The 23,969-nt window shown below is 40.8% G+C and overlaps 1 protein-coding gene across 1 annotated transcript; it reads left to right on the top strand.

Annotated features, from left to right (window-relative positions):
- The first annotated feature begins 16 nt into the window (after positions 1-16).
- rpgra (retinitis pigmentosa GTPase regulator a) lies at positions 17-23,048 on the top strand. The gene is made up of 18 exons (XM_040005318.1): positions 17-135; positions 340-573; positions 748-853; positions 1,001-1,170; positions 9,430-9,509; positions 10,789-10,914; positions 10,997-11,089; positions 11,596-11,658; positions 11,747-11,905; positions 11,994-12,143; positions 12,244-12,402; positions 13,591-13,746; positions 14,532-14,656; positions 15,190-15,396; positions 16,382-16,937; positions 17,047-17,111; positions 19,614-22,311; positions 23,038-23,048. The coding sequence occupies exons 5-18, from the start codon at positions 9,479-9,481 to the stop codon at positions 23,046-23,048; spliced, it is 4,599 nt and encodes a 1,532-aa protein (XP_039861252.1). The 5' UTR covers positions 17-135; positions 340-573; positions 748-853; positions 1,001-1,170; positions 9,430-9,478.
- The last annotated feature ends 921 nt before the right edge of the window (positions 23,049-23,969 follow it).

The following is a 23,969-nucleotide window of genomic DNA, read 5'->3' as shown; positions in this document are numbered from 1 at the left end:
GTCAGTTTTGGGCAACCTTTCGTAGGCCTAATTAGTCTTAATTAGCTTGACCTTTCTTTGACCTAAACAAAAACAAGAGAAGCCATTTCAAAGCGTTTCTACTGGCCAGGGATGTCATTGGACGTCAATAATTGGGTGGGTATTCAAAAGAAACGCTGTAATTCTACTACAGCTAACTTATTTTAAGATGAACACAGCAATGTTTCTGTATCTCTCAAATTAATTTACTGTTGTGTTTCTTACTGAATTGCTTTTGTTTTTGATTAGGTTTCCCAGTGTGCAGTTTGTCAGGCAAGTGCTGCAACAATTAATTAATGTAACTATGTTTTTCTTTTTAAGGTTTCTCAGCCATTTTAATTGGTTGGGATGGACATTATTGGGAAACCCACTGAAACCAACAGCGGACATCAGTATATTTGTGTTTTGATTGACTATTTCACAAAATGGCCACAAGCACACCCTTTGAGGTCGAAATCAGCCAAGGACGTGACAAACTGTCTCATAAAATTTGTCCACCAGTTCGAAGCACCAAAAAGGATTCTCAGTGACCAAGGCAAAGAATTTGTCAATTCTGTAAGTACTTTAGTCTTTGGCAAAAATATGTGGACACATATTTGATTAACTTTTTGAAAATGGTTCCATTTCTGGTCTTTATAAATCTCTTTTTGAGATATTAGTATGACTGTTGTATATTTAAATTCTTATTGTAATGTGCTTATAGTCAGTGTGTATTACTCGCTTTTGCAGCTCAACAGAAGGGTATGCAGATTGTTAAACATTAAAAGAAGCCTCTGCTCGTTCTATCACCCACAAACAATGGCTTGGCGGAGAGAATGAATGGCACCATTCAGAGGTAAATTGGAGTGCATGCAGCTTAATGCATAACACGTTATACTTTTATGGGATTCACTTCAACTAAAACATTAATGCATGACATTTAACTATTAAAAAATTAAAATGATCTTTCATATGAATGTTTTCCATGTGCTTTCATTGTCAGAGGCCTCTGTAAGGTTGTTGGTGACCATCCAGAATTGTGGGATGAGCATCTGGATGCTGTGATGTTTGGACCTTGGAACTAAAAAGCAAATGACCACCAAATACTCACCCTATTACCTGATGTTTGGCAGAGAGGCTCATTATCCATCCGAAATCCCAGAAGAGTACATGGTATGTCTTTCTGTCTGTGACAAACTACATGAAAATCCCACAAAGAACCTGTGTAAGTTTTTGAGGCACAGGCAGATCAGCTTCAATGCATGCATGTATAAAAGCACTACACCACTGAATATTTTTATGGATTGTTCCATCCCTCAATAAGTTTTCTTCATGTACAATCAATCCCAAGATACACTGAAGCTGTACCAGAAACACATTGTCTTAAAACCTTACCAAAGACACTTAATGTTAATTTTCACTTTATTTCTCAGTTCTTTTATCTATGATCTGTGTGTCTTACACAGATTATAGTAATAATAGACATTGCTTTCGCAAGACATTCAAAAGCTGTTGAAACTGGTGAAGGACAGTGTGGTCAAAGCACAGGAAAAAACAAAGGGCAAAATAAAAATGATGACAAGAGATGTTGTCTTCAAAGTTGGTGACAAAGTTTTAAGAGCTAACATGAGAAACCAGCAGAGGAAAGGGGGGAAACTTGAAACAAATTTTTTTAGGCCCTTACATCATTACAGCAATCCAAGGTAAAAGTGCGGATCTTCAGGATTCCAATGGGACAATCATTCCAAAAGTAAATATAGACCAAAGTTGAGCAAAGACAGTATACCAAGAGTGCCAGACCGGGGTTTAAAGAAAACAGCAGCCACATTACTAACAGCACAACCAGGTCCAGCAGCACCACAAGCTGCAGCAGCACCAGCATCTGCTCTAGCTCCAAAGACTACAGCAGCACCATTGGCGGGAGCACCACCACCTCCTAGAGCTCCACAGGATACAGCACCAATGGCATCACTTGCATCACCACCAGTGAAAACCCCACAACTATCTCCAGTTCCATAAGGTATAGCAACAACAGTATCAGATCCAGGGTCAGGAGCAACAGCACAGGAAGAAAATGCACCACCAGAACCAGCCACAATTGCTACAGCACAAGAACGCGCTACAGCTCTACAAACCAAATCCCAAACAGCAGCAGACCCAGCCTCGCAGACCACAGCAGCAGACCCAGCCTCGCAGACCACAGCAGCAGACCCAGCCTCGCAGACCACAGCAGCAGACCCAGCCTCGCAGACCACAGCAGCAGACCCAGCCTCGCAGACCACAGCAGCAGACCCAGCCTCGCAGACCACAGCAGCAGACCCAGCCTCGCAGACCACAGCTCCAAAAGCTACATCACCAGCAGACTCAGATCCACAAGCTACAACCCCACAAGCCTCAGCTCCATCCACAGCACAAACTGTAGAAGAAACAGTTCAGCTAGTGACAGCAGCAACAGCCCCACAAGCTACCCCTGCACCACCTCCAGCATCACCACCTCAAAGATACACTGAGGCTGTTGCAGAGAAATGTAAATAAATATTTTTTTATTTGCTTAAAAAGCAAATAATTTTATTTATTTTTTTTGACAGTATTTGTTCCAGTGCTCTATAGATCATGGCATAGCATATTTTACACTTTTTACCAGATATTTTAGGTATATTTCCTAAAAGAATCTTTAAATTCAATATGACGTTAATGCGTTGTTTTTTTGTTTTCGGTTTTTTTTTTTTTTTTTTTTAAAAAAAAAAAAAAAAAAAAAAAACCTTCATGGAGCAAAACATTATAGAAAACCTGTAAAAGGCTTTAAGTCACATGTGTAACATTACACAAATGAATAAGTGAGTCCTTCAAAACTGGGCATATTTCTTTGTTGTTGTGTAAACCAGAATGTTCATGATTGACATTGTACATCTGATGTACACCAACAGTGAAAAGTGTGTACACACCTTCATTTTAATGTGTTTTCTTCATTTTCATGACTATTTTGTAGATTCATTGTAGATTCGAACTGGAGGCATCAAAACTATGACTGGACACACATGGAGCACTAACCCTAACACAAATGATGTAGTAAACAAAAAAGTATGAAATAACCCAATGGACTTTTTAGATATTATATTCTTCAAATTAGCCACCCTTTGCTTTGATCACTGCTTTGCACACTCTAGCCTTCTGTCAGTGAGCTTCATGAGGTAGTCTGTTGTCACTGCAAGAAAAGCATGAAAAACACTGAATGGGAAGGTCTGTCCAGAATTTTGACTAGTAGTGTATGTTCATCATTTTCTGCTTTCTTAAAAGTTGCTGTCATATATGCTTTTTGTGACATAGAATGCCCATGACAGCAGTATATTATTGTTATGATGATGACTGCCTGCCAGCAATAGTGCAAAAGATCAAATAGTCTTTAAGATGCTGCCTTTAAAAGCCCAGAAATCTACACTCTATAGATAATAATACTAGTTTTGGAGGAGAAACAATATTTTTCCAGAAACAGTTATGTAATAGTAAAGGCCACAGGTGCAAGCCTTGAGCCTGAGTATTTTAAAATATATTTATGTAGCTTCAGCAAACATAATTAAAACTTGTTGCTGTAATGGGTGATTCTGCTAGAACAAAGATTTAATAGGGGCACGAGCATTTCTATTGCCATGTGTTTACATTTCTTTTTTTTAAATGTGACTTTAATTTGTTATGAGAACATTGTAAGTGTTACTTTACCCCCCAAATAAAATAATAAAAATCTTGGGCTCATAAAAGAGGTCAAAATAACAGAACTCTACCCAAAGTTAACAAACAATAGTGATAACTCAAACAAACTGACCTGACTAAACAAGACAAAGAGGAAACTTAAATAGTGGCTGATCAGCCCACAGAAAACACTAAAAGGGGTATAACACAAAAAACCTAACTGAAACTGACATAATGAACTCCAGTTCTTCCCCCCCCCCCCCATGGTCCCGAGTTCTGGAATGAGCCAATTTGCAGTTTTCCATCAAGGCTCGCGCCGCCCCTTTTCCACCTCTTGGCTCCTCAATCAAGGAACTGGAGCAGCTGCCACTAAGGTAACTCAGAAAACGACGATTAATTTCACAGTGTAAACTAAAATGTGCGCACTTATTTTAGAGTGCAGTGTTTTGTGGATATGTGAATTAATTCTAAACCAAAGCCAGTTATTTATTATCCTGTGAATTAAACCTTATATTTAAAGTAAGACAAATGTGAATGCAGTGTTGTGTGTAAGCCTCTACACTGATATTACCACTGTGTGGCTGTAACGGCAGCCATCACATTCTTTGACAACAGTAAAATAATTTTGTATTCAGTCTATTAACTAGCGATCATGGTGAGTGCGGATCATGCAACCATCATAATTCAGCAAAAGCAGCATTCATTGATTCATTTTTAATGACTGCCATGTGGAAGAGAAAAGCTCCAAGACTCAAGGTTGGTATCTCTATAAACAATCTTGTGTGTATTTTTTAAGTACCTGGGATCGTATCCACATCCAGATTTAGATTTGATAACAGCTTATGGAGAAAGGATGAATTGATACTGCAGTTTGGGAAAGGCCTCAGGGGCGATTGGCAGTGGCTTCAGGACCCCATGTCCAAATAAGTGAATGAATTGAAAGTGTTAACTTTATTCTTTTCATGAGTTATTTACAAGTTTCTCTTTGTTCACGGCCATTGACATGTCGAAGAGGTTAACACGTGAGGAGTGGATCGAAATTGTGTTGATATCTGGTGAACGCAGTAACCGAGTCGTTGCAGCAGATTTCAATGCAAGACACCCTACGAGACACCCATCTCCCATGCTACAGTTAGCAAACTGCTTGCTAAGTTTCATGAAACTGGTTCAGTGTTGGATTTGCCAAAATGTGGACGCAAGAAAACTGTCACTAATGAAGAAACATCAGTGGCTGTCCTAGCTTCATTCAGCAAGAGCCCACAGTGTAGCACTCGCCACATGTCACTGGAGAGTGGCATTAGTCGAACATCCCTTTGGTGGATATTGCCTACTCACAAATGGCACCCTTACAAACTCCAGCTACTGCAGCATCTCAACGAGGATGACCCAGATCGGCGCACAGAATTTGCAGAATGGGCAAAACAAAAATTGGAACAGGACCCTCAGTTCACGCAGAAGATTTTTTTTCAGTGATGAGGCAAACTTTTATGTGAATGGTGAAGTTAAACAAAACCACCGCTATTGGTCTGCGGTCTCTCTGCGACTGTGTTTCCTGGGTGAGAGAGCACCTTGTTGTTGTTGTTGTTGTTGTGCTAAGCTAATAGGCAGAATGCTACAGGCATAGCCCAATGACTGTATAGCCCTAAAAAATGTAGCCTTATGGGCAGTGTAGTCCGTGCTGCAGCGAGAATGGACTGCCATACCCGTTATGTGTCTGTGAGCGCGAGGGAGGGAGAAAAAGGAAAAGTACGAGCTGTCACTGAGCAGAAACGGGAGCTGGAAGCATGTAAATATAATAATAACCACTGCAGCCAAGAAGAGTGCCTGATGAGCCCAGTTGTAAGTAAGCTATTAAGACTCAATTGTACGCGGTGTTCCTGTTTTCCTCCGAAACAATAAGTTCCATTTGAGCAGCCTTTCTCTGTCTCTCGCTAGCAAACCTGACCCAGACAACAAAGTAAAGCTAGTTTTCGGCTATGAGCCGCGGACCTTCAGTAATAGTAATAAATCACATTCATGTAGTTGTAAACAGCATGATAATATATTAAGTAATCCAAAGTATTCAGAATACGTTACTCTCATTGAGTAACGTAACACGTTACAAAATACATTTTGGGGCATGTATTCTGTAATGGAATACATTTTAAAAGTAACCTTCCCAACACTGGTGACCACTGAATAACCTCGAGTGCAGAGTGACAGTAACTATTCAACTCTTTTTAGGAGTTAAAACTAAACTCTCATGGAGTTACATTTTTACTACCACAGAGTAAAATTTTATTCATAACTAGAGTTCATTTTGATATTTTATAGTGTTACTCAAATGAAAAGAGGTTTTCGGTATAAAACACTACAAAAACACCATACTGATTATTATGAATGTATGAATTTTATTTATCAAAACAGCATTGTAATAGTGTAACATTCACCATTAAAACAGCTATTATAATGGCAGCTAAACAGTTGAGACATTGTGTGATCATATAGGCCTAACAGAATTAAAGAAAAAAACTTGTAATTTAAAGAAAGCTTAAAGAAAGCACTTGTAATGCAGTGTTAACATGAGGAAGACTCTAAGTCTCCATTAAGCCAACAAATTAAATAATACAACTCTCTGACACAACATGAAATTGTGAATCACACCCATATGACATTTGGGCATCAAAACATTTGAAATGTCTTAATTTCTCCCTTTCTAGGGCCAGTATCTTCTTAGGAATTGTTTCGTTTACTTGAAAAGCATGAAAATGATCATGGAAACATGTTTCATGCTCAACCATAACAAAAACAGCTTTACCATCATGCAAAATGATCAAAGCTATCTTGCTGAAAACTGACATGTTTTCATAAGTGCCTGTGTAACACACACAAAGATTCTAGGTCTGACCAACCATCTCAGCCGTGGGTAAAACTATGACAGTTAATAAAATTCTAAAAGATAATTTATTAATACAATAATCAAAAGGTAACAGATTAAACAGTCCAGTGTCCCATTTGTGGACCAAGTAAAAACACACAGTCCAAGTCCGGAGCCAGCTATGCCACAAAGCCAGTTGAACTCCACACATTAACTTAAACAGGGTTAGCAGTTGTCCTATGAGACCTACCACCCTGTAAATAGATAGCCAGTGGTCACTCCGGCCTCTGCAAATCAGCTACCTTTAGGCTGTGGCATATAATAGGCACTGGCCTATACAGAGAGACAAAATAACACCTTCACTATATAATTCACAGCACACAACCCATCCATCCCAAACAGAACAGGTTTCATCACATTACATACCTGCACAGAGAGACAAACTAACACAGCAGTGTTTGTAGTGTGGGCTATAAGTAGACCAATGTATCAGTGCAATCAATTACACCTGCCTCTAATTAGTCCAACTCCATTATAGCCATTGGCTCACTGTAAATGTGACACACACAACCACTCCCAACCCAGTGCAGCTTCACACAATAATATGGAGATGAATTAATCCAGGCACATTAGTCTACCATGTTACACCTGTGCAAACAAAAAGCCCAACAATATATTCAACACCAATACACATTACCCAGTGTGTGAGTTTGACAGTGGTCTAAATCAACATGAAGATATGGAGATATAATTTCTGAGTATTCTTCAAACACATTTTAGCTGGACCAGACTCAACTGCTTTTAAACTCATACATTCCCAATGATAAGCTAATGCAAATTGATGTTTCCTTGCAAGTGGTGCAGTCAAATTCTTAAGGTTCTTAATACAGTCTTTGGAAAAATTTGTGTTTGGCTTCAAATCTCATGGTCCAGATATGAATGAGAGGACCAATCTTTCGAATGCACCTCGGATAGTGGACCATGAAATGATGTTTTGGAATTAAGTTGCTTGATGGGTATAGTTCTCTAAAGAGTCTATGGTGTACAATAATCAGGTGCTTTAAATACACAGTCATTCCTTCAGTGATAGAGATTGGGAAAACGATGTTTAGAATGTGCAACAACGGAAGCAACAAATGCCAGTGCAAATCATCTTCTGGTATGAGATGAGATGAGATGAATGAATTTCCGCTGTTGTGCCTACATCAATATTGTACACAGAGGTCTGCAAAAATGTGTACAGGCTGGACAGAGTGTCTTCATATTTCACACGTCAACGAAGTGACACTTGAACAGCTCATCAAATGCACGCAGTGATGTGCATGACTGACATGGAAGAAGCTTCCGATCCAAGACAATGTAGAAGCTGAAAACCTGTGCTTTTGAAGTCCCTGTGGCCAGGAGATATGGCTGGGGGTTTCCTTCATTATTCATGAGGTGATCCTCAAGGCTCTGGTAGGACTGAAACACAATAAAAAGCATAACTTTATAAGCCCCTTAGGTTAAGAAAAGGTGTTCCATGAACCACAGTATGTGGAACTGGATCCAACACTCATCTTCTTAAGACGTTTCCTTTCAGCTGGTTGTGGCGTGAGAAGATGCAGCAAAACAAGAAGAGAAGCCATGTCTGGTTGAGGGTATGAGCAGAAAAGAAGTGATCCATACACACATTATGCACACTACTGCTTTTTAAATAACTTTTAAAAATGAAAACTAAAATCACTACACTAATAAAGTGCTACCTTGGGACACTACCTGGCTCATCAGCATAATCCATTCCTTTGTTCAAGGCCGATTTCAGCAATCTTTTTAGAAGACAAGTCTCTTTAAGGTCTCTGGCTTCCCTGGCTACCTTGTCTTTAAAACTCGTGTTCCATTTTTCCAGGAACCTGGAACCCGGAAAAAATTCGACAATTTTAAGCCAAACAACTGTTTTAATCTGTGGATTATACATATGAACTACATAAAATACTGGACTCTTTCACACACCTCACATCTCCACACGCACTCTGGTTTTTCCTTTTGCACGCTTCTTATAATTTATAATTTCTTTTTATTAATAATTTCTTACATAAACTGTTATTTGCACATCTTACTGTAAATTTCTAAGTTAAAGCTGTAATTTTTTTGTAGTAATCTGTAAATATTACTGTCAATTCTATAATTTAATGGTCGGGCATTGCACAGCAATAAGCATTTCACCTCATGTCATACTGTGTATGGTTGTGTGTGTGACAAATAAAATTTGATTTTGAAATTTGAATTGGAACTCCAGACAGCTGGGCAGCCCAGCACCTGAGGGCTCTGGGACACACACCATCAGGGCCAGCAGCTTTACTGGAATGGAGTCTGCCCAGTTCCCTTGTGATTTCATCTGCTGAGAGGGACAAAGAGAGACAGGCTGAGGGGGCAAGACAGGGGGGAGGAAAATGGAGAAGATCGGAAGAGCTGGGAGTGGAGACAGAAGACGCAGGCAGATTTAGTTTGTTTGCACATTCAACGTCCCCATCTATTCCCACACCTTTCTTTTGTCTCTGGCCAGTAATGGCCCACATTCCCTTCCACACCTCCCTGGTGTTGTTTTCTTGGAGTTTGGACTCCTTTCCCTCAGCAATCTTGGCTTTAAGCTCCTTCTGCACCAGTTTCAACTGTTCTTCGTCCCTGTTTCTAAAAGCTGTCTTTTTCTTGTTCAGTACAGCTTTAATGTCTTTGGTTACCCAAAGTTTATTGTTGGGGAAGCAGGGAATATTTTTTGGGGGGAACAATAATATATAATAAAATAAAATGACCGTAATGCAGCATCTTCCTGTGGCTAAGCCTCTTCCTGCCTCTCTCTCTCTTTCCCCCTCTCTCTCACCTGTCCTCCTGGGTTTGATCTACCTAATCAGCAGGGAGCCGCAGGGTGAGGAGGTGTGAGGGAGACAGCCAGCAGTGAAGATGACCGGGCAGACCGATGTCGACATACCGGGTGAGCCTTGCTACATATTATAAAGCCCTCGGCTTCATGCACACCTAATCATACCTAACACAGGCTCCATTTTGCTCACAGTTAGCATGTTTCTATTTCTGTCAGCCTGCTGATACTTAAATGGCTTGAGCTCTGACAGCAGGCTTGGCTGGGATTTAGTGGGTGTTAAGTTCGGGAAGTACTTAAACTTCCTGTCCCTGGGCTTTCTAGAGATGAATCACAGACAGCAATGTGCAAAATTCTTGAACCGCTTCTCACCTAAAACCATTTCTTTAAGCAATAGTTCTCTTTAGGACACTGGCTGCTGTTTCATTTATTTTCAGTCCAGTCTCTATGCCTGACCGTTTTCAGGGGGATATTTTAATTTTTATTTGTTTGTTTGTTATTGTTGTTAAGCCAGTTAACACTGACTTATGAAACACAAGCATTAAAAAGACACCTAATTTAACAGCTTTTCATAAAACACAATTTGTTCCCATTTCTTTAGCACCTTAAATCATATAAAAAAATGTCAAAGAAAACATATTTGATAGGCATGAAACAGTATTGTTGCAACCACAAGATGATTCCTAAAGAGCTATTTGTCAAAAACCTAAAAATAAATCTTATCATGGTGTGCAGTGTGTTCTTAAAAATTTGAGGAAACTTTACAGTTGTAAGATAAAAGAAGGTAGCAGGCTTAATAACCATCTACAGAAGATAAGCAGTATCTGAAAATCATGTCCTTGAGAAATCCAGCAAAGACCTGACACAGGAACTGAGAGATGCATCTGCCCTTCAGCTGATCCATTTACTGTTCACTGAAGTCTCATCAAAAATATTCTCAGTGGAAGGGTGGCTGTCAAGAAGCCATTATTAAAGAAGTGAAACCAGGAGAAAAGGCTGAGGTCAAATTGCAAAATAACTGGTCTGGCAGCAGCTCTTATGCAGTGATGAATCCAAATATGAAATTTTTGGTTCAAATAATTGCCAAAATACAGAGGAGGTCAGGAAAGAGGTACAACCATCTGTAAAACCCTGTGTGAACCCTGTGTCATGGTTTGGGGCTGTGAGAGTTCAGACTGTGTTTAAGAATAAAGGTGGTCTAATATCAACTTCCAAGCTTGTAAGAATTACACAGACTTGTTTTTTGCCTTATAATGGTGTATTTCCATGTATGTTTGCATGTTTCAATAGATAACTGCACCTCTTTCCCATTTTCATAGCAAAATATATATTACAAAAAAGAGAGGTTGCTGAAGACCTTTGCACAGCTCTGTATTTGTCCATCTGTTACCAGAAACAGGAGCAATTTTCACATTTGGAAGGACCAGCTTTGCTAATAATGTTCCCAGCAAGTTCTGGCTGAAGAATGACCATCCAAAGAAAACGTCATGTGGCGGAGAGCACTCTGCTGTTATCACAGGTACACTGTATGTATATTTTAGTAATGAAAGCTGACATTGTTCACTAATAACATTCTTTTTGTGCCTGCAATGGCGTTACAGAAAATGGGAGGTTGCTGATGTTTGGTGGCAACACATGGGGCCAGCTGGGGTTGAGAATTAAGCCTAGTGCCAGGAAACCAACCTCTGTGAAAGGTTAGTATTTTTCACCGTGGCTGGGTCATATTGCATCAAACGAGTTATTTTTTTGTGTAAAGCATAAAAAACCCACATCACAAAATAAGCCCACATGACTTATTTTGTTAATCTAAGCCCCAAAATATAGAGTACAGTGCAATACAGTTTTATATACTGGGATCTTTATAATTAGAGCTATTTGTATCTATTCAAGCTATTTTGTTATATTTTGTAACTTATATATTACTTGTATGTAACCAGTTGTGTTGTATTGTTACTGTTCTTACTGTCTTGGAGCAATTGTGACCACATAGTTTCCTCTGGTATTGTGATTCTAATCACATAAAAGACAAAGAAATGTGAGACAAAAAAGGCAGAAAGTTGAGAAAATGTGTGATAAATTTGAATTATTTTTAATTGTTAACTAATGACCAGAACAAGAATTTGTTAGTCCATTAACAAGAAGATAATTGTGGTATTTTGAAGCCATTTTACTCACTATAATTACTGCATTTCCTTTCCAGCCTTGAAGTCTGAGAAGGTGAAGCTTGCAGCTTGTGGGAGAGACCACACAATTGTTTGCACATGTGAGACAATAAACAAATATTTAATTACACGTGAGAGATGTTTCCATGAACACTGTTGTCCTCAAAATGAGTATACTTGTATATTTAGTTCATGGCAGTGTATACAGTGCAGGTAGCAACCAGGACGGGCAGCTGGGTTTAGGCCATTGTGACAAGTCTACATACTTTCACCTGCTCCGCCCCTTCTGCGACTGGACACCAATCAAAATGCTTTCTGCAGGATGCAACACCTCAGCCGCCTTAACAGGTTTGAACAATGACGATATAATAAGTTTCTCTGCTAGAAAAGATGATCTGGGCATATGTAAAGTGTATGTACGTATGTGTGTTGGTAGAGGATGGGAGGCTGTTCATGTGGGGGGACAACTCTGTGGGTCAGATTGCTTTTGGGGACGAGGGATTTGCTGCAGAACCCAGAGAGGTCCACGTTGGAGAAGCAGTCATATGGGTGTCCTGTGGGTATAAGCACTCAGCTTTTGTGACAGGTACAACGCAGTCCAGCCACATGCATCACTGCGGTAGGTCCAATGTTAAATGAACCAGTCTTCAATACTTGTGTCATTTATTGTGTTGGATTTGTCCCAGTTTATGGTCGTCTCTACACGTTTGGTGAGAGTGCGAATGGAAGACTCGGTCTTCAGGAGGAGCAGCTGGCCAATCACAGAATTCCTCAGCAGGTGCAGGGAGTCCTGGGTCATGTCACCCGAGTGTGCTGTGGAGGAGAGCACACAGTGGTCCTCACAGGTATGCTAACAATTTGTTATTTTTAAAGAAAAGCATAAAACATCTGTGAAAGGAGCTGGTTAAACAGCGATGGAAAAGGTATTCAGGTCTTTAACTTAAGCAAAAGTATCAGTGTGCCTGATAATGATTTTCACATTTGCAAAACCGTCTATCAGGAGCCTTGGTGTTAGTATTGACTCAGCTCTGACTTTGGATGCCCATGTAAAATCTTTGGTTCGCTCCTGTTTTTATCACTTGAGAAACATTGCTAAGCTGAGTCCCATTGTATCGCGCTCCGAATTAGAAATTGTCATTCATGCATTTGTTTCATCTCGTCTGGACTATTGTAATTCTTTGTTTACTTGTTTATGTAAAGCCTCTTTGGAGCATCCGCAAGTTGTTCAGAACGCTGCTGCAAAGCTTCTGACCAAGTCCTCCAAGTTTTCCCATGTCACACCCCTGCTGATTCAGCTGCACTGGCTCCCCGTTAAATTCAGAATCCAGTTTAAGGTTTTGACCTTGACTTTCAGGGCTCTGCATGGACAAGCACCAACATATATAAGTGAACTTTTACATCCATACATTCCCAGCAGGTCCCTGAGGTCATGTGACCAGGGCTTGCTTGCTGTCCAACACACGAGGCTGAAAACAAAAGGCGACAAAGCTTTTGGAACTGTGGCCCCCAGATGAATAAGCCCCTCAGTGGTCGCTTTTAAAAAACAGCTAAAAACCCATCTTTTTAAACTTGCTTTTGGTTGATTTTTATTTTTAGGTTTTAGCTTCTGTGAAGCACTTTATGATTTTTATCTTGAAAGGTGCTATATAAATAAAGTTTTACTTTCTTACTTACTTATTATGGGAAAAAATAAGGAGAAAATACTATCGCTTTTACTGTATGCATTAATATGTATGCAACATTTAATGTCAGCTGATCAAAGTAGGGCTGATTTTAACTGTAAAACGCATGTGGTGATCACATCGGGTTTCCTTCTTTAAAATCTGCCACAGAACTCAACTTGTTTGATTATCTTAGACACTTTAAGGGACAGAATAAGTGATCTCAGCTCAAATGTAGCACAGACACAATGAAGAAGAACATCAAAATAAATTCCCCTGAGAATAGTGCTCTTGTACAGTAGTTGAGTAAATGTACTATACATCGCTTTGAATCAAAAGGGTTCTTTCCCTCTGTCTGCTTTGCTGTGCCAGAGAAGAACGTGTACACATTCGGCAGAGGTCAGTACGGTCAGCTGGGCCACGGAACATTTCTGTTTGAGGTTCATTTGCCAAAAGCGCTGCAGCACTTTTGTAACAGCAAGGTCAGACACATCGCGTGTGGAGAGAACCACACAGCTGTGGTCACAGGTAAGCCATCTTTGAAGGTCATTGTGACTTTAAAAGTAGCATTGCCCATTCACCTTTTTAGATGTCCATGCATGTTTTATATATGAAAGCATATAAAGGCCAATAATAACTGTTTTAATGGAATATAATATATCTACAAGATTTAAGGAAGGAATTATTTAAAAAAGTTTTTCTGTGATAAGTTCAAGAAACAAACTTCTTTAGGACATATGACTTGTGTACCACGCATAATTAAACACACAGCAACAAACCTGTAATCAGGTTAAAAGTACCATTAGTGAGAGGTAAATAAAACAAATTAATTGATGATGAAGACGAAGTGGAATCTCTTTTTTTCTCCATCCAGCATAAACATGTCACTGAGGTGCTGTTTAATCACACAGCAGCCAGTCTGCCACTGTGAGGTGTTCAAATGCAAGTTCAGCAACTCACAAGCTTTCTCTAGAATTTGCTAAAGTGACTAATTTCATAAACTTTCTCAGATGTTGTCTGCCTCTAGAGGTATTCAGTTGATTATCACCACATGTGAGTCAGTTTTCGAGGGGGTAGATAAATCCAAGTTTTGTCAGTTAACTAAATGATAAATCTAATTTCAGCCAAACAATGTACTAAAAACCAATATTCAGTATTCAAACTTTTCATTCAGTATGTGCATTTAAAAAGGGAATTAAATAAAAATCAAGGATTTTGTTGTTTATAAAATGTGTTAAAAGCAAAACGACTTCAGCCAGGATAGAAAACCTTCAGTCTGTGTTTGATGCATTTATCCTCCCCCTGCTCCACAGACAGCGGGCTGCTGTACACGTTCGGTGATGGTCGTCATGGAAAACTCGGGTTAGGGGAGGAAAACTTCATCAACCAGTTCAGCCCGACACTCTGCACACGTTTTCTTCAGTACGCTGTTCAGTCAGTAAGTGAAGGTGATGTGAAGGGCTTTAAAAGAAATCTTCATAATCAGTCAACTCCCTCCAAAAAGGCCATAAAATGTATGAGAGGCTCCACAGCTTGTAACAGGAAGCCTACTACAGCAGGATGTATCCACAGCACCATCAGTGATCGATAACAGAATATTCTTCACCAATCACCCCAGGAAGAGCAGCTGAAGCTGTGCTCACAGCCAGCACCTGGATAATTTCAGAGATCAGCCTTTAAATGAGTAATGAGCTCTGAATGGATCGTGTAGTGTCACATCATATCGCCTTTCTTTGCATCTGCAGGCTTTCTCCTATTTGGCAGCTGATTGTTCATAGGGAGCAGTATTCTTAGATACGTCAGAGGTAAACTTCTCTCAAAGTAAGACAAACGTAATCTCGAAAACAATCTTGCTGTAGCCTTGAGGGAGTAATATCCTGTATGTCAGCAGGTAAATGAGTGAAGCGCAGACTGAGAGTGAATCAGCTAAATGTAACAAAGATGTTTTCTTGTGTCCTCTCTCCCCGTCAGGTGTCGTGCGGTGGTCACCACATGCTGGTCCTGGCTACACCCAGGCCAGCAGAGAGCCAAGAAGCGGTGCCAGAGAAGGATGTCTTAATCGCAGACTACTTTCTGGAGTCAAGTTTTACCAAAATCATCTTTAAAAACAAGTTAATCAGTCCAACTCCACCATCACCACTCTCAGCCCTCTCAGCCCGGGCACGCCACCGAGACAGAGTGAGACCCTTCAACTTACTGCTCATTTTTAAAACACTTAATTCAATTCAATTTTATTTATACAGCGCCAGATCACATCAACAGTTGCCTCAAGGAGCTTTATATTGTAAGGTAGACCCTACAATAATTGTTTTTTATCTTATAGTTTAATTCATGGAAATAAGTTACCCAAATCTATTTGGCCCTGAATGAAAAAATGATCGCCCCCTAAACCTAAGAACTGGTTGTGCCACACTTGGGCAGCAAGAACTGCATTCACGTATTTGTGATAACTGGCAATAAGTCTTTTACATCTCTGCAGAGGGATTTTAGCCCACTCTGCAGGATTTTTTTTTATTCAGCCACATTGGAGGGTTTTTTTCTAGCATTTTGGATCTCCATTGGATTTCAGTCTTGATGGTTCTCAAGATGTTTTTTGGCAAAAGTGAGACGAACCTTTGTGTTGTTTTAGATCAGCAGTGGTTTTCTCCTTGGTGCTCTCCAATGGATGGATCAGACTTCCAAAAAAAATGTGGTTGACCACAGTTAATTCATGATTCAACAAGGGTGCAGATTACTTTTTCACACAGGGCCAGGCATGTTTAGATATCTTTTTTCCTTAATGAATTTAAAAAGTGCATTTTGTAATTAGTCAGGTTATCTTTGTCTAATATTAAATTTTATTTGAGGACCTGAGTGTGATAAACATGCAGGCATGTTGAAAAAAGAAATCAGTAAAGGGGTTGGGGTGGAATTGATTTTTTTTCTTTTATTTTTTATTTGACCTGTGCAGTCATGAAACAGGTATTTAAGTGTATTTTATGCGATAATAAAACGTTAAACATTTGAAACCCATGCTTGCAGAACCCCTTGGAAAACTTGTATGACCTGTATTATATCAATAGGGGGCAGTGTTGCACCACACTGCAAATCTGCCACTGGTTGCTGACGCTCCATAGATACATTTCCAAACTTAAACTCGAGAATCTCGTTTCCTATTTTTCAGGTTCGTTCTGTGGAGTTGTTTGGGGATAAGTTCCAGAGCCTCCCACGGCTTAACTCTGACTTTCTCAACACATCTCGGCAAACATCCAGAAATTCCCTAACTCTGAAAACCCTTTCAAATGATGCTACTACCCCTTCATCATCCCCTAAACCAAAATCGGAGGTGACAGGAAGCCCACTTCTCTCCCCCAGATCTCGATCCATATCCCCTCAGAGTCCTCTGTTATCCTCTAAGGCATCAACCCCACATTCACAATCATCATTCACGCTTCAAAGTAAAGCATCCACGTCTGCTTCTTCTAAGTCTAAATGCAAAAAGGTGCCCTCTCCTTTGCTTTTACCAAAGTCTATAACAAAATTAAACCCCAGCAGTCCTGTAGCTACTAAAATGACTGCAAAGCCTAGACTAAACCGAGCAGCAGCCACTAAGAAGCCTCTAAGTAACAAATTCTCATCTCCTGTGCCACCTAAAGAGCCCTACACCCCGACTAGACCCCCCAGTAATGTTTTCATTAAAAATCTAAAGGAGGAAGAACATCCTGCCCCAACACAAACAGGTACTTGAATTCTATGGTTTCAACAAGTGGCAATAAATGTTATAGCCAGCTTTTAGCTGATGCTTGAGCGGGTTTAAGCTGTTTAACCTAATTTTGTCTGTTATTTCAGGAAATGTTAAGAGACAAATAATCACTGAAGAAGTGGAGGAGAAAGAAGTCTTTTCACCATATATGGTGAGAGAAGACATTTTTGATGGCTCATTATGCGATGGTTTCTCTTAGATAGAGCAGATAAATACAGTATAGTCCACAGAGTCTTAAATGTAGAGTGAGACGACTGTTATTTTCCTCTTCTGGCTTCTTCTCTCTGGTTTGGATTAAATGCACTGCAGGGCAGGAAGCAGCAACGTAGAACACTCTGACTTTTTCCAGGAAATGTGCATACATCAGCATACGTGCTGTGTATACTGTATGTGTGTGTGTTCTTGCAAGCACGTGTGTGTGTGTGTGTGTGTGTGTGTGTGTGTGTGTGTGTGTGTGTGTGTGTGTGTGTGTGTGTGTGTGTGTGTGTGTGTGTGTGTGAAGAAATTTTCCACTTGGTAAAACAATGAAGCAAAATATAAAATTGAATATCTCTAATGAATCTTCATCAGCCAGTTTCAGATATTTGGACAGCTTCTGCTGATACACAAATTTGTTTGGGCTCCAGCCCCTAGATGCACAAACACACACACACGGATACACACACACACATGCAGTGCTTTGGAAAAGTTCTCAGGAATCTTGCCACATCTCATCAGTGTTTCCACAACCAGTGATGAAGCAAGTTGAGAAAGAGTCTCCTACTTTGCTGTGTGCTATGGGTTACTGCAACATGTGGTGCCCCCCCCCCCAGCAATCCTGTCCTCACTGCAGGGGTAAATTTGTGTATTTGTGTTTGCACAGTACTGTATGTGTGTCCTCACATGTGTGGGTTTTAAGTGTGAGAGAAATTTCAATTTTATTTATATCATGCTAAATCACAACAACAGTTGCCTCAAGGTGTTTTATATTGTAAGGTAAAGACCCTACAATAACACAGAGAAAACAGAGAAAACATATCATATGACCCCCTATGAGCAAGCTTTTTGGTGACAGTGGGAAGGAGAAACTCCCTTTTAACAGGAAGAAACCTCCAGCAGAGCCAGGCTCAGGGAGGGACTGGCATCTGCCGCTACCGGTTGGAGGTGAGGGGAGAAAGATGGTACAAAGACGCGCAGTGGCAGAGTTCCAGAGATGACTAATAACTAATGATTGCAGAGAAGTGTATAAACGCATAGTGGGTGAGAAAGGTGGCTGAAAAAGAGAAACTCAATGCATCATGGGAATTCCCCAGCAGCCTAAACCTATTACAGCATAACCAAGGGAGGATTCACGGTGACCTGATCCAGCCCTAAATATATGCTTTATCAAAGATGAAAGTTTTAAGCCTAATCTTAAAAGTAGAGATAGTGTCTGTCTCCCGAATTCAAACTGGAAGCTGGTTCCACAGAAGAGAGGCCTGAAAGCTGATGGCTCCGCTTCCCATTCTACTTTTAAATACTTTAGGAACCATAAGTAAACCTGCAGTCTGGCAGTGCAGTACTGTGCTGGGGTGATGCAGTGCTATAAGGTCATTAAGATAAGATGGGGCCTTATTATTCAACACCTTGTATGCATGGAGAAGGATTTTAAATTCGATCCAGCATTTAACAGGCAGCCAGATGAAGAGAAGCCAGAATAGCAGAGATATGCTGTTGCTTTCTAGTCCCTGTCAGTACTCTTGCTGCACCATTTTAGATTAACCGAAGGCCTTTTAGGAAGTTTTTACAACATCCTGATTATAACGAATTACAGTAGTCCCGCCTAGAACTAGTTTTTCAGCGTCAGTCTGAGACAGTATGTTTTCTAAAATAATCAGTAATCAAGAGAATAAAATATTGTATTATACATAGGTATTTAATGAAAACAATCAATTTTGGAGAGAAGGTTTATGAGGTGCTGAACTTGTTTTTAAACACCTCACAATGGCAGACTGGCTGCTGTGTGATTAAATAGCACCTCAGTGACACCCTGTGAAAGATTTTCTACTTCAATATGTAGAAAAGTTTCAGCTAAGACATCACAGACAGTGGATTTATGCTGGCATCAGGTAATCCACTGGGACTGTATCTGAGCTTGACTTTGTGGTGTTATGCTTGATTCTTGGTATTACAAATGAAATCTATATATGTGTGTAATTTAGCATGAATTGACATCGAAATCGTTGAGATTTAACAGAACTTTTACAGTCATTGGTGGTCAAAAGGCGGGTTCACTGTGACATCATAATTTTCAGCAGAAACACTTTTTTTCATTCACTTTTTGTCAGTGCCATAACTCGGGAAGAGAAGGGGAATATATTTCACCAAACTGCTGACACTAATTATTCGTGCACACCTACTAAAGTCTTCAGTGCAACTAATTATACGAGTCTGCCCTGACATTCTATTTACACTTTGAAAACCACTGAAATATACCTCTAGTAGTCTATAATAGTAGGGTGCAAGTACAGTAGGTAGGTAAGATGATATTTAAAGCATTAAAAACACATAAAACATTGTACAAATTACATATGCAGTCATACTGACGGCCGCTCCGCTTGTGCAGCTTTCCTTCTTTAATCTACTTTTCTTTTTCGTATTATATCTTTCTGAATCCTTATGTGATTTGTTACAGGGAAAGAAAAAGGGCAGAGCTTTTAGACATGCAGTAAAGGAAGCAGAACCATTTGCACAACAGATCCAGACTAACGAGAAGACCGACCGAAACTCCCCTAAGGTTTTGCCAACAGAGCTTATGAAGGGCCCCAGCACCTTGAAGACAGAAGTGTCTCCTCTGAAGAGCACAAAGAAAAATCACAAAGTGACTTCAAACAGCAAAGAGAACATCACCAAGGAGTCCAGCAACATCAAACCTTCAGAAAACAGGCAAGCTCAAAAGCAGCTCCCGCATTTTAAATCATCACAGCAAGATAAGAGGAAACCGTCAGAGCATAGCACAAAAACACAACAGACGCTGACAGATGCACAGGAGAGAGTGACTGAAGTGAAGCACAAGACGAGGAAAACTGAGGATTTGAGAGAAAGTAATGAACCGAATGAAGAGGATAACAGCTCTCTGAAGAAATGCTTGACAAGGACCCCAAAAAAGGAGACAAAGAAATCATCATCTTTAGATCCGAAATCTCCTTCTATCAAGGTCAGTAAAGTGAATCAAGCAGCCAGTCTAGCATCCACAGAAAATGCCGTAAAGGAAAATGAAGCAACTCAGAGGGGAAGTGATGACGTCAAACCTGTTGAAGTGGCGAGTCGGGGGACACGGCGAGTCAAATCGACTCTAACAAAAGATCAGCACAAGGTTAAATCTGTACCAGGAGTGGATGCTAAATCGCCAGCAGCACAGGAAGAAAACACAACACCTTTTAAGGCTGAAACCAAGAAATCTGTCTCCAGAAAAACACCATTGCAAGTTAAGGGGAAATTGCAAGAGCTTAAACTAACACCAGTCAAGGATCAAAATAAATGTGCAGAAAATCCCCTCATTGAAGGTGAAAGCAAAGAAAAGTGTGAGGAAAATGAGTTAAATTGTGCCAAAGACACCACTCTGAAGATGAAAGGTGGAACTGTGGATGAGCAGAAATTGTCAAAAATAAAGGACAAAAAGACGGCAAAGGAATCCGGTGCTGAACAGAGGGCAAAAACAAAACGAAGAGGAGGAGGCAAGGAAGAGGAAATCAGAGTTAAAGGTGAGGGGGATGTTGACTCTGAGAATAAGATGAAGGCTAAACCAAAGAGTGAAGCTTCCAGCCTGCCGTCATCTCAGCAGGATACACCTACAGAAGTGAGAGGTAACCCAATTTCCCCTCAAAGCCCAGAGGTGGATTCTCCTAGAGCTGCAAAACCCCTGCAAGGCGCTAAGCCTGTTGTTATGGATTCCCGTGTTTCTGAAACAGATGAAGAGGACACTCGGGGCAAGAATGGGGGAAAAACAAATTGGGGAGAAATTCTCAGTAATTCAGCGTCGCTTCTTCCAGTTGCTGGGATTGCAGGTGCAGCCATTGAGGTCCTTCGTGAGGCAGTGACAAGTGTGCAGTCTGACAGTGACAAAGCCACCTCGACACCCTCTAAAACGCTCAGTAAAGTCAGACAATTCACGAAGCAGAGTGCAGTTACGGAGCCGTCCTTGTGCTCCACATTGTCACATTTTTCTTCCTCGAATGAAACGGAGGATGGCCTGAAGACAGATGCTCAAGCTGGTGTTCCATCGAAATCTGTAAATGAATCCCAAGAAGTAGAAAATGATGACAGCAGTCGTGATCCATCAGAGGGGGAGGCAGTGAAAGGGGGCCTGTCTGAGCAGATCAGGGGTGAACACATGGAAGATTCACAAAAAGAAGTGGAGGAGAAATCCGACAAGGCATCTGGAGAGGATGAGGATTCTGAGGATGGGGGAAAGAATAAAGATGAAGATGTCGAGAGTGGAAGTGACAGTGAAGATAAAAGGGAAGAATGTGAGAGTAGTAGTGACAAAGAAACAGGAGAGGAGAGCAATACGGGAGAGGGAGAGGAAGATAATGTATCTGAGGAAGAAGAGGGTGACGAGAAAACAAGCAGGAGTGATGAAGATGAAGGAAATGATAAAACTAATGCTGCTGAAACTGAAGGAGAGGAAGAAAGCAGTAAGAAGACAAGTGATGGATTGAGTGACTCTGATGGGAGTGAAGGAGCTGAGGAGGAAGAGGAGGAAGGTGAAAATGAAGAGTCCAGTGATGAAGAGAGTAAAGAGGATAAAGAGGAGGAGAGCAAGATGAGTGAGGATGAAGAGAAGAAAAGCGGTGATGAATCAGAGAGCGATGAGAGCACGAACCGAGAGTCAGAGGGGGAGGAGGACGGAGAGGAAGGAGACACTGCAGAATCTGCCAAAACTGAAGAAGAAGAAAATGATGAAGATGAAGAGGGTGAAACTGAGGAACAAAATGATGCCTCCACAGAAAATGAGGATGAGGAGAAGGACTCGGTTGAAGATGAAGAGGCAGATAAGAGTGAAGGAGAGCAAGACAGTGATAAGGGAGAGGAAGAAGAAGATAGCGAGGCTGATGAAGAGGAACTCCAAGATGAAAAAAGTGATGAAGAAGAAGAGGAAGAAGGAGGTGAGGAAAGGGAAGAAAGTGAGTCCGTAGGTGATGGGGAAGCTGAGACAGAAGATGGAGAGGATGAGGACAAAGAAGAGAGTGAGGAGGAGGAAGAGTCTGCAGAAGAGGAAGAGGAAGAAGAGGAGGAGGATACAGGGGAAGACATAGAAGCTGAGGAAGAAGAGGAAGAGAAGGAGGAGGATACAGGGGACGAAGACATAGAAGCTGAGGAAGAGAATGAAAGTGAGGAAGAGGAGAAACCAAAAGGAAAAAATAAAAGCATGGAGCCTGCTAAAAAAAATCTGTTAGAGAGTGATGAAGGGGACATGAAAGGTATGAGAGGGAAACTGAGATGCAAAAACAGGAAGTGAGGAAAAAAAGACATGGGTAATGATGAGGAAAGATATGAGATGAGGATAGAGGAAAAGGTGATGAAGAAGAAAGGAGAAGGATGGAGGGAAATAGACCAGGAGGGAATAGAGAAGGGGAATTAGGAGAGGAAGAAGGAGATGAAAATGAAGAAGAAGAGGAGGAGAATGAGGAAGAAGAAGAGGAAGAGGAGGACCAAGCAAAATTAGCAAAGAAAAAAAAAGAGAAGCGACAGAAACCGCCACCAGACAGAAGCAGCAAACAGAAAGAAGCACCCAAACCAGCACCGAGGACCAGGCAGAGAGCTGCAGGGGGGGCGAAAGCTGAGGACTCTCAGCAGTTCTGGAACGATGTCCTGCCTCAATACCTAGACCTGCAGTGACCACGCCCACGGTGAAGCCACACCCACAGAAATCTCAGCTAAACACGAGCTTCGTCTGAGTTATTCTTTATGCTCTGAAAACACATAACAAGTGTGTCTAAGCACTTTTCAAAAACCCTTACACTGTCCAAGGCAGTCAAGCCATTTATACTGCAATCTAAGTTTTGTCAAGAACTATTTTCATGTGCGTATTGATATCCATGTGGTGCTCTGTGTAGAACAACACTAAAGTGGTGTATTTGGCACTACCTTTGTCAGGATCCTGGGTCTCCTGACCCAGCGTTTTTAGTTCTTTGTGATTTTTGTATTTTGTACTCGTGTGATTTATTCTATGGTTTCTAGTTTTGATCCCCTGCCCTTCATGTTTCTCTGTGCCCCCTCTGTTCCGTGTAAGTCTCTGTGTTTCTTAGTTGCTGTCTCCACCGTGTCAAGTTCGCGTCTCCGTGTTATACTTCCTGTTTTACTTTGAAGGTCTGTGTCTTATGTGAATGTGTCCTCCTTTGCTTCCTTGTCTCGTCAGTTCTGATTTCTCCCAGCTGTGCCCTCCTTCTGTGTCTCATTCCCCTCGTTACTTCCCAGTGTATTTAAACCCTGTGTTTCTCTGCGTCAGTGTTGTGTTGTCCCTCAAGCTGTGTGTTTCCTCATGTTCCTCTCTGTAAATTGTAGTTCATATTTTCCCCAGTTTAGTTTTGTATGACTTCCCCTGCCAGCAAATAAAGCTGAGTTCTTTGTGTTTAAACCTTGTGCCTGAGCGCCTGCATTTTGGGTCTGGCTCCTGCCTTCCACACAGCGCTTCTTGACAACCTTAGCTTAAACCTTAGCTTGAGGGCACTGAAGCCAAAATGTGAACACATAGACTTGACATGACTTAACTGTTTTGCGATTTTGCTTATTTTGCACATGAGTGACATTGATATTTATAAAGAAAACACACTGAGAATGACATACAATAATAATAATAATAATAATGATATGAAGGGACTTCATCTGCTCTGCACTACCCGACTCACTGGATCCTCTACAGTTTGCATACCGCCACAACAGGTCCACTGATGATGCCATAGCCCTGACACTACACACTGCCCTGTCACACCTGGAGAAGAGAGACACGTATGTGAGGATGCTGTTTGTAGATTACAGCTCAGCATTC

Source organism: Simochromis diagramma, unplaced genomic scaffold, assembly GCF_900408965.1.
Source record: "Simochromis diagramma unplaced genomic scaffold, fSimDia1.1 OVJJ01000501.1, whole genome shotgun sequence".
NCBI lineage: Eukaryota > Metazoa > Chordata > Actinopteri > Cichliformes > Cichlidae > Simochromis > Simochromis diagramma.
The sequence above is the reverse complement of the archived record's forward strand: the minus strand, read 5'-3'. Positions and strand labels throughout refer to the sequence as shown.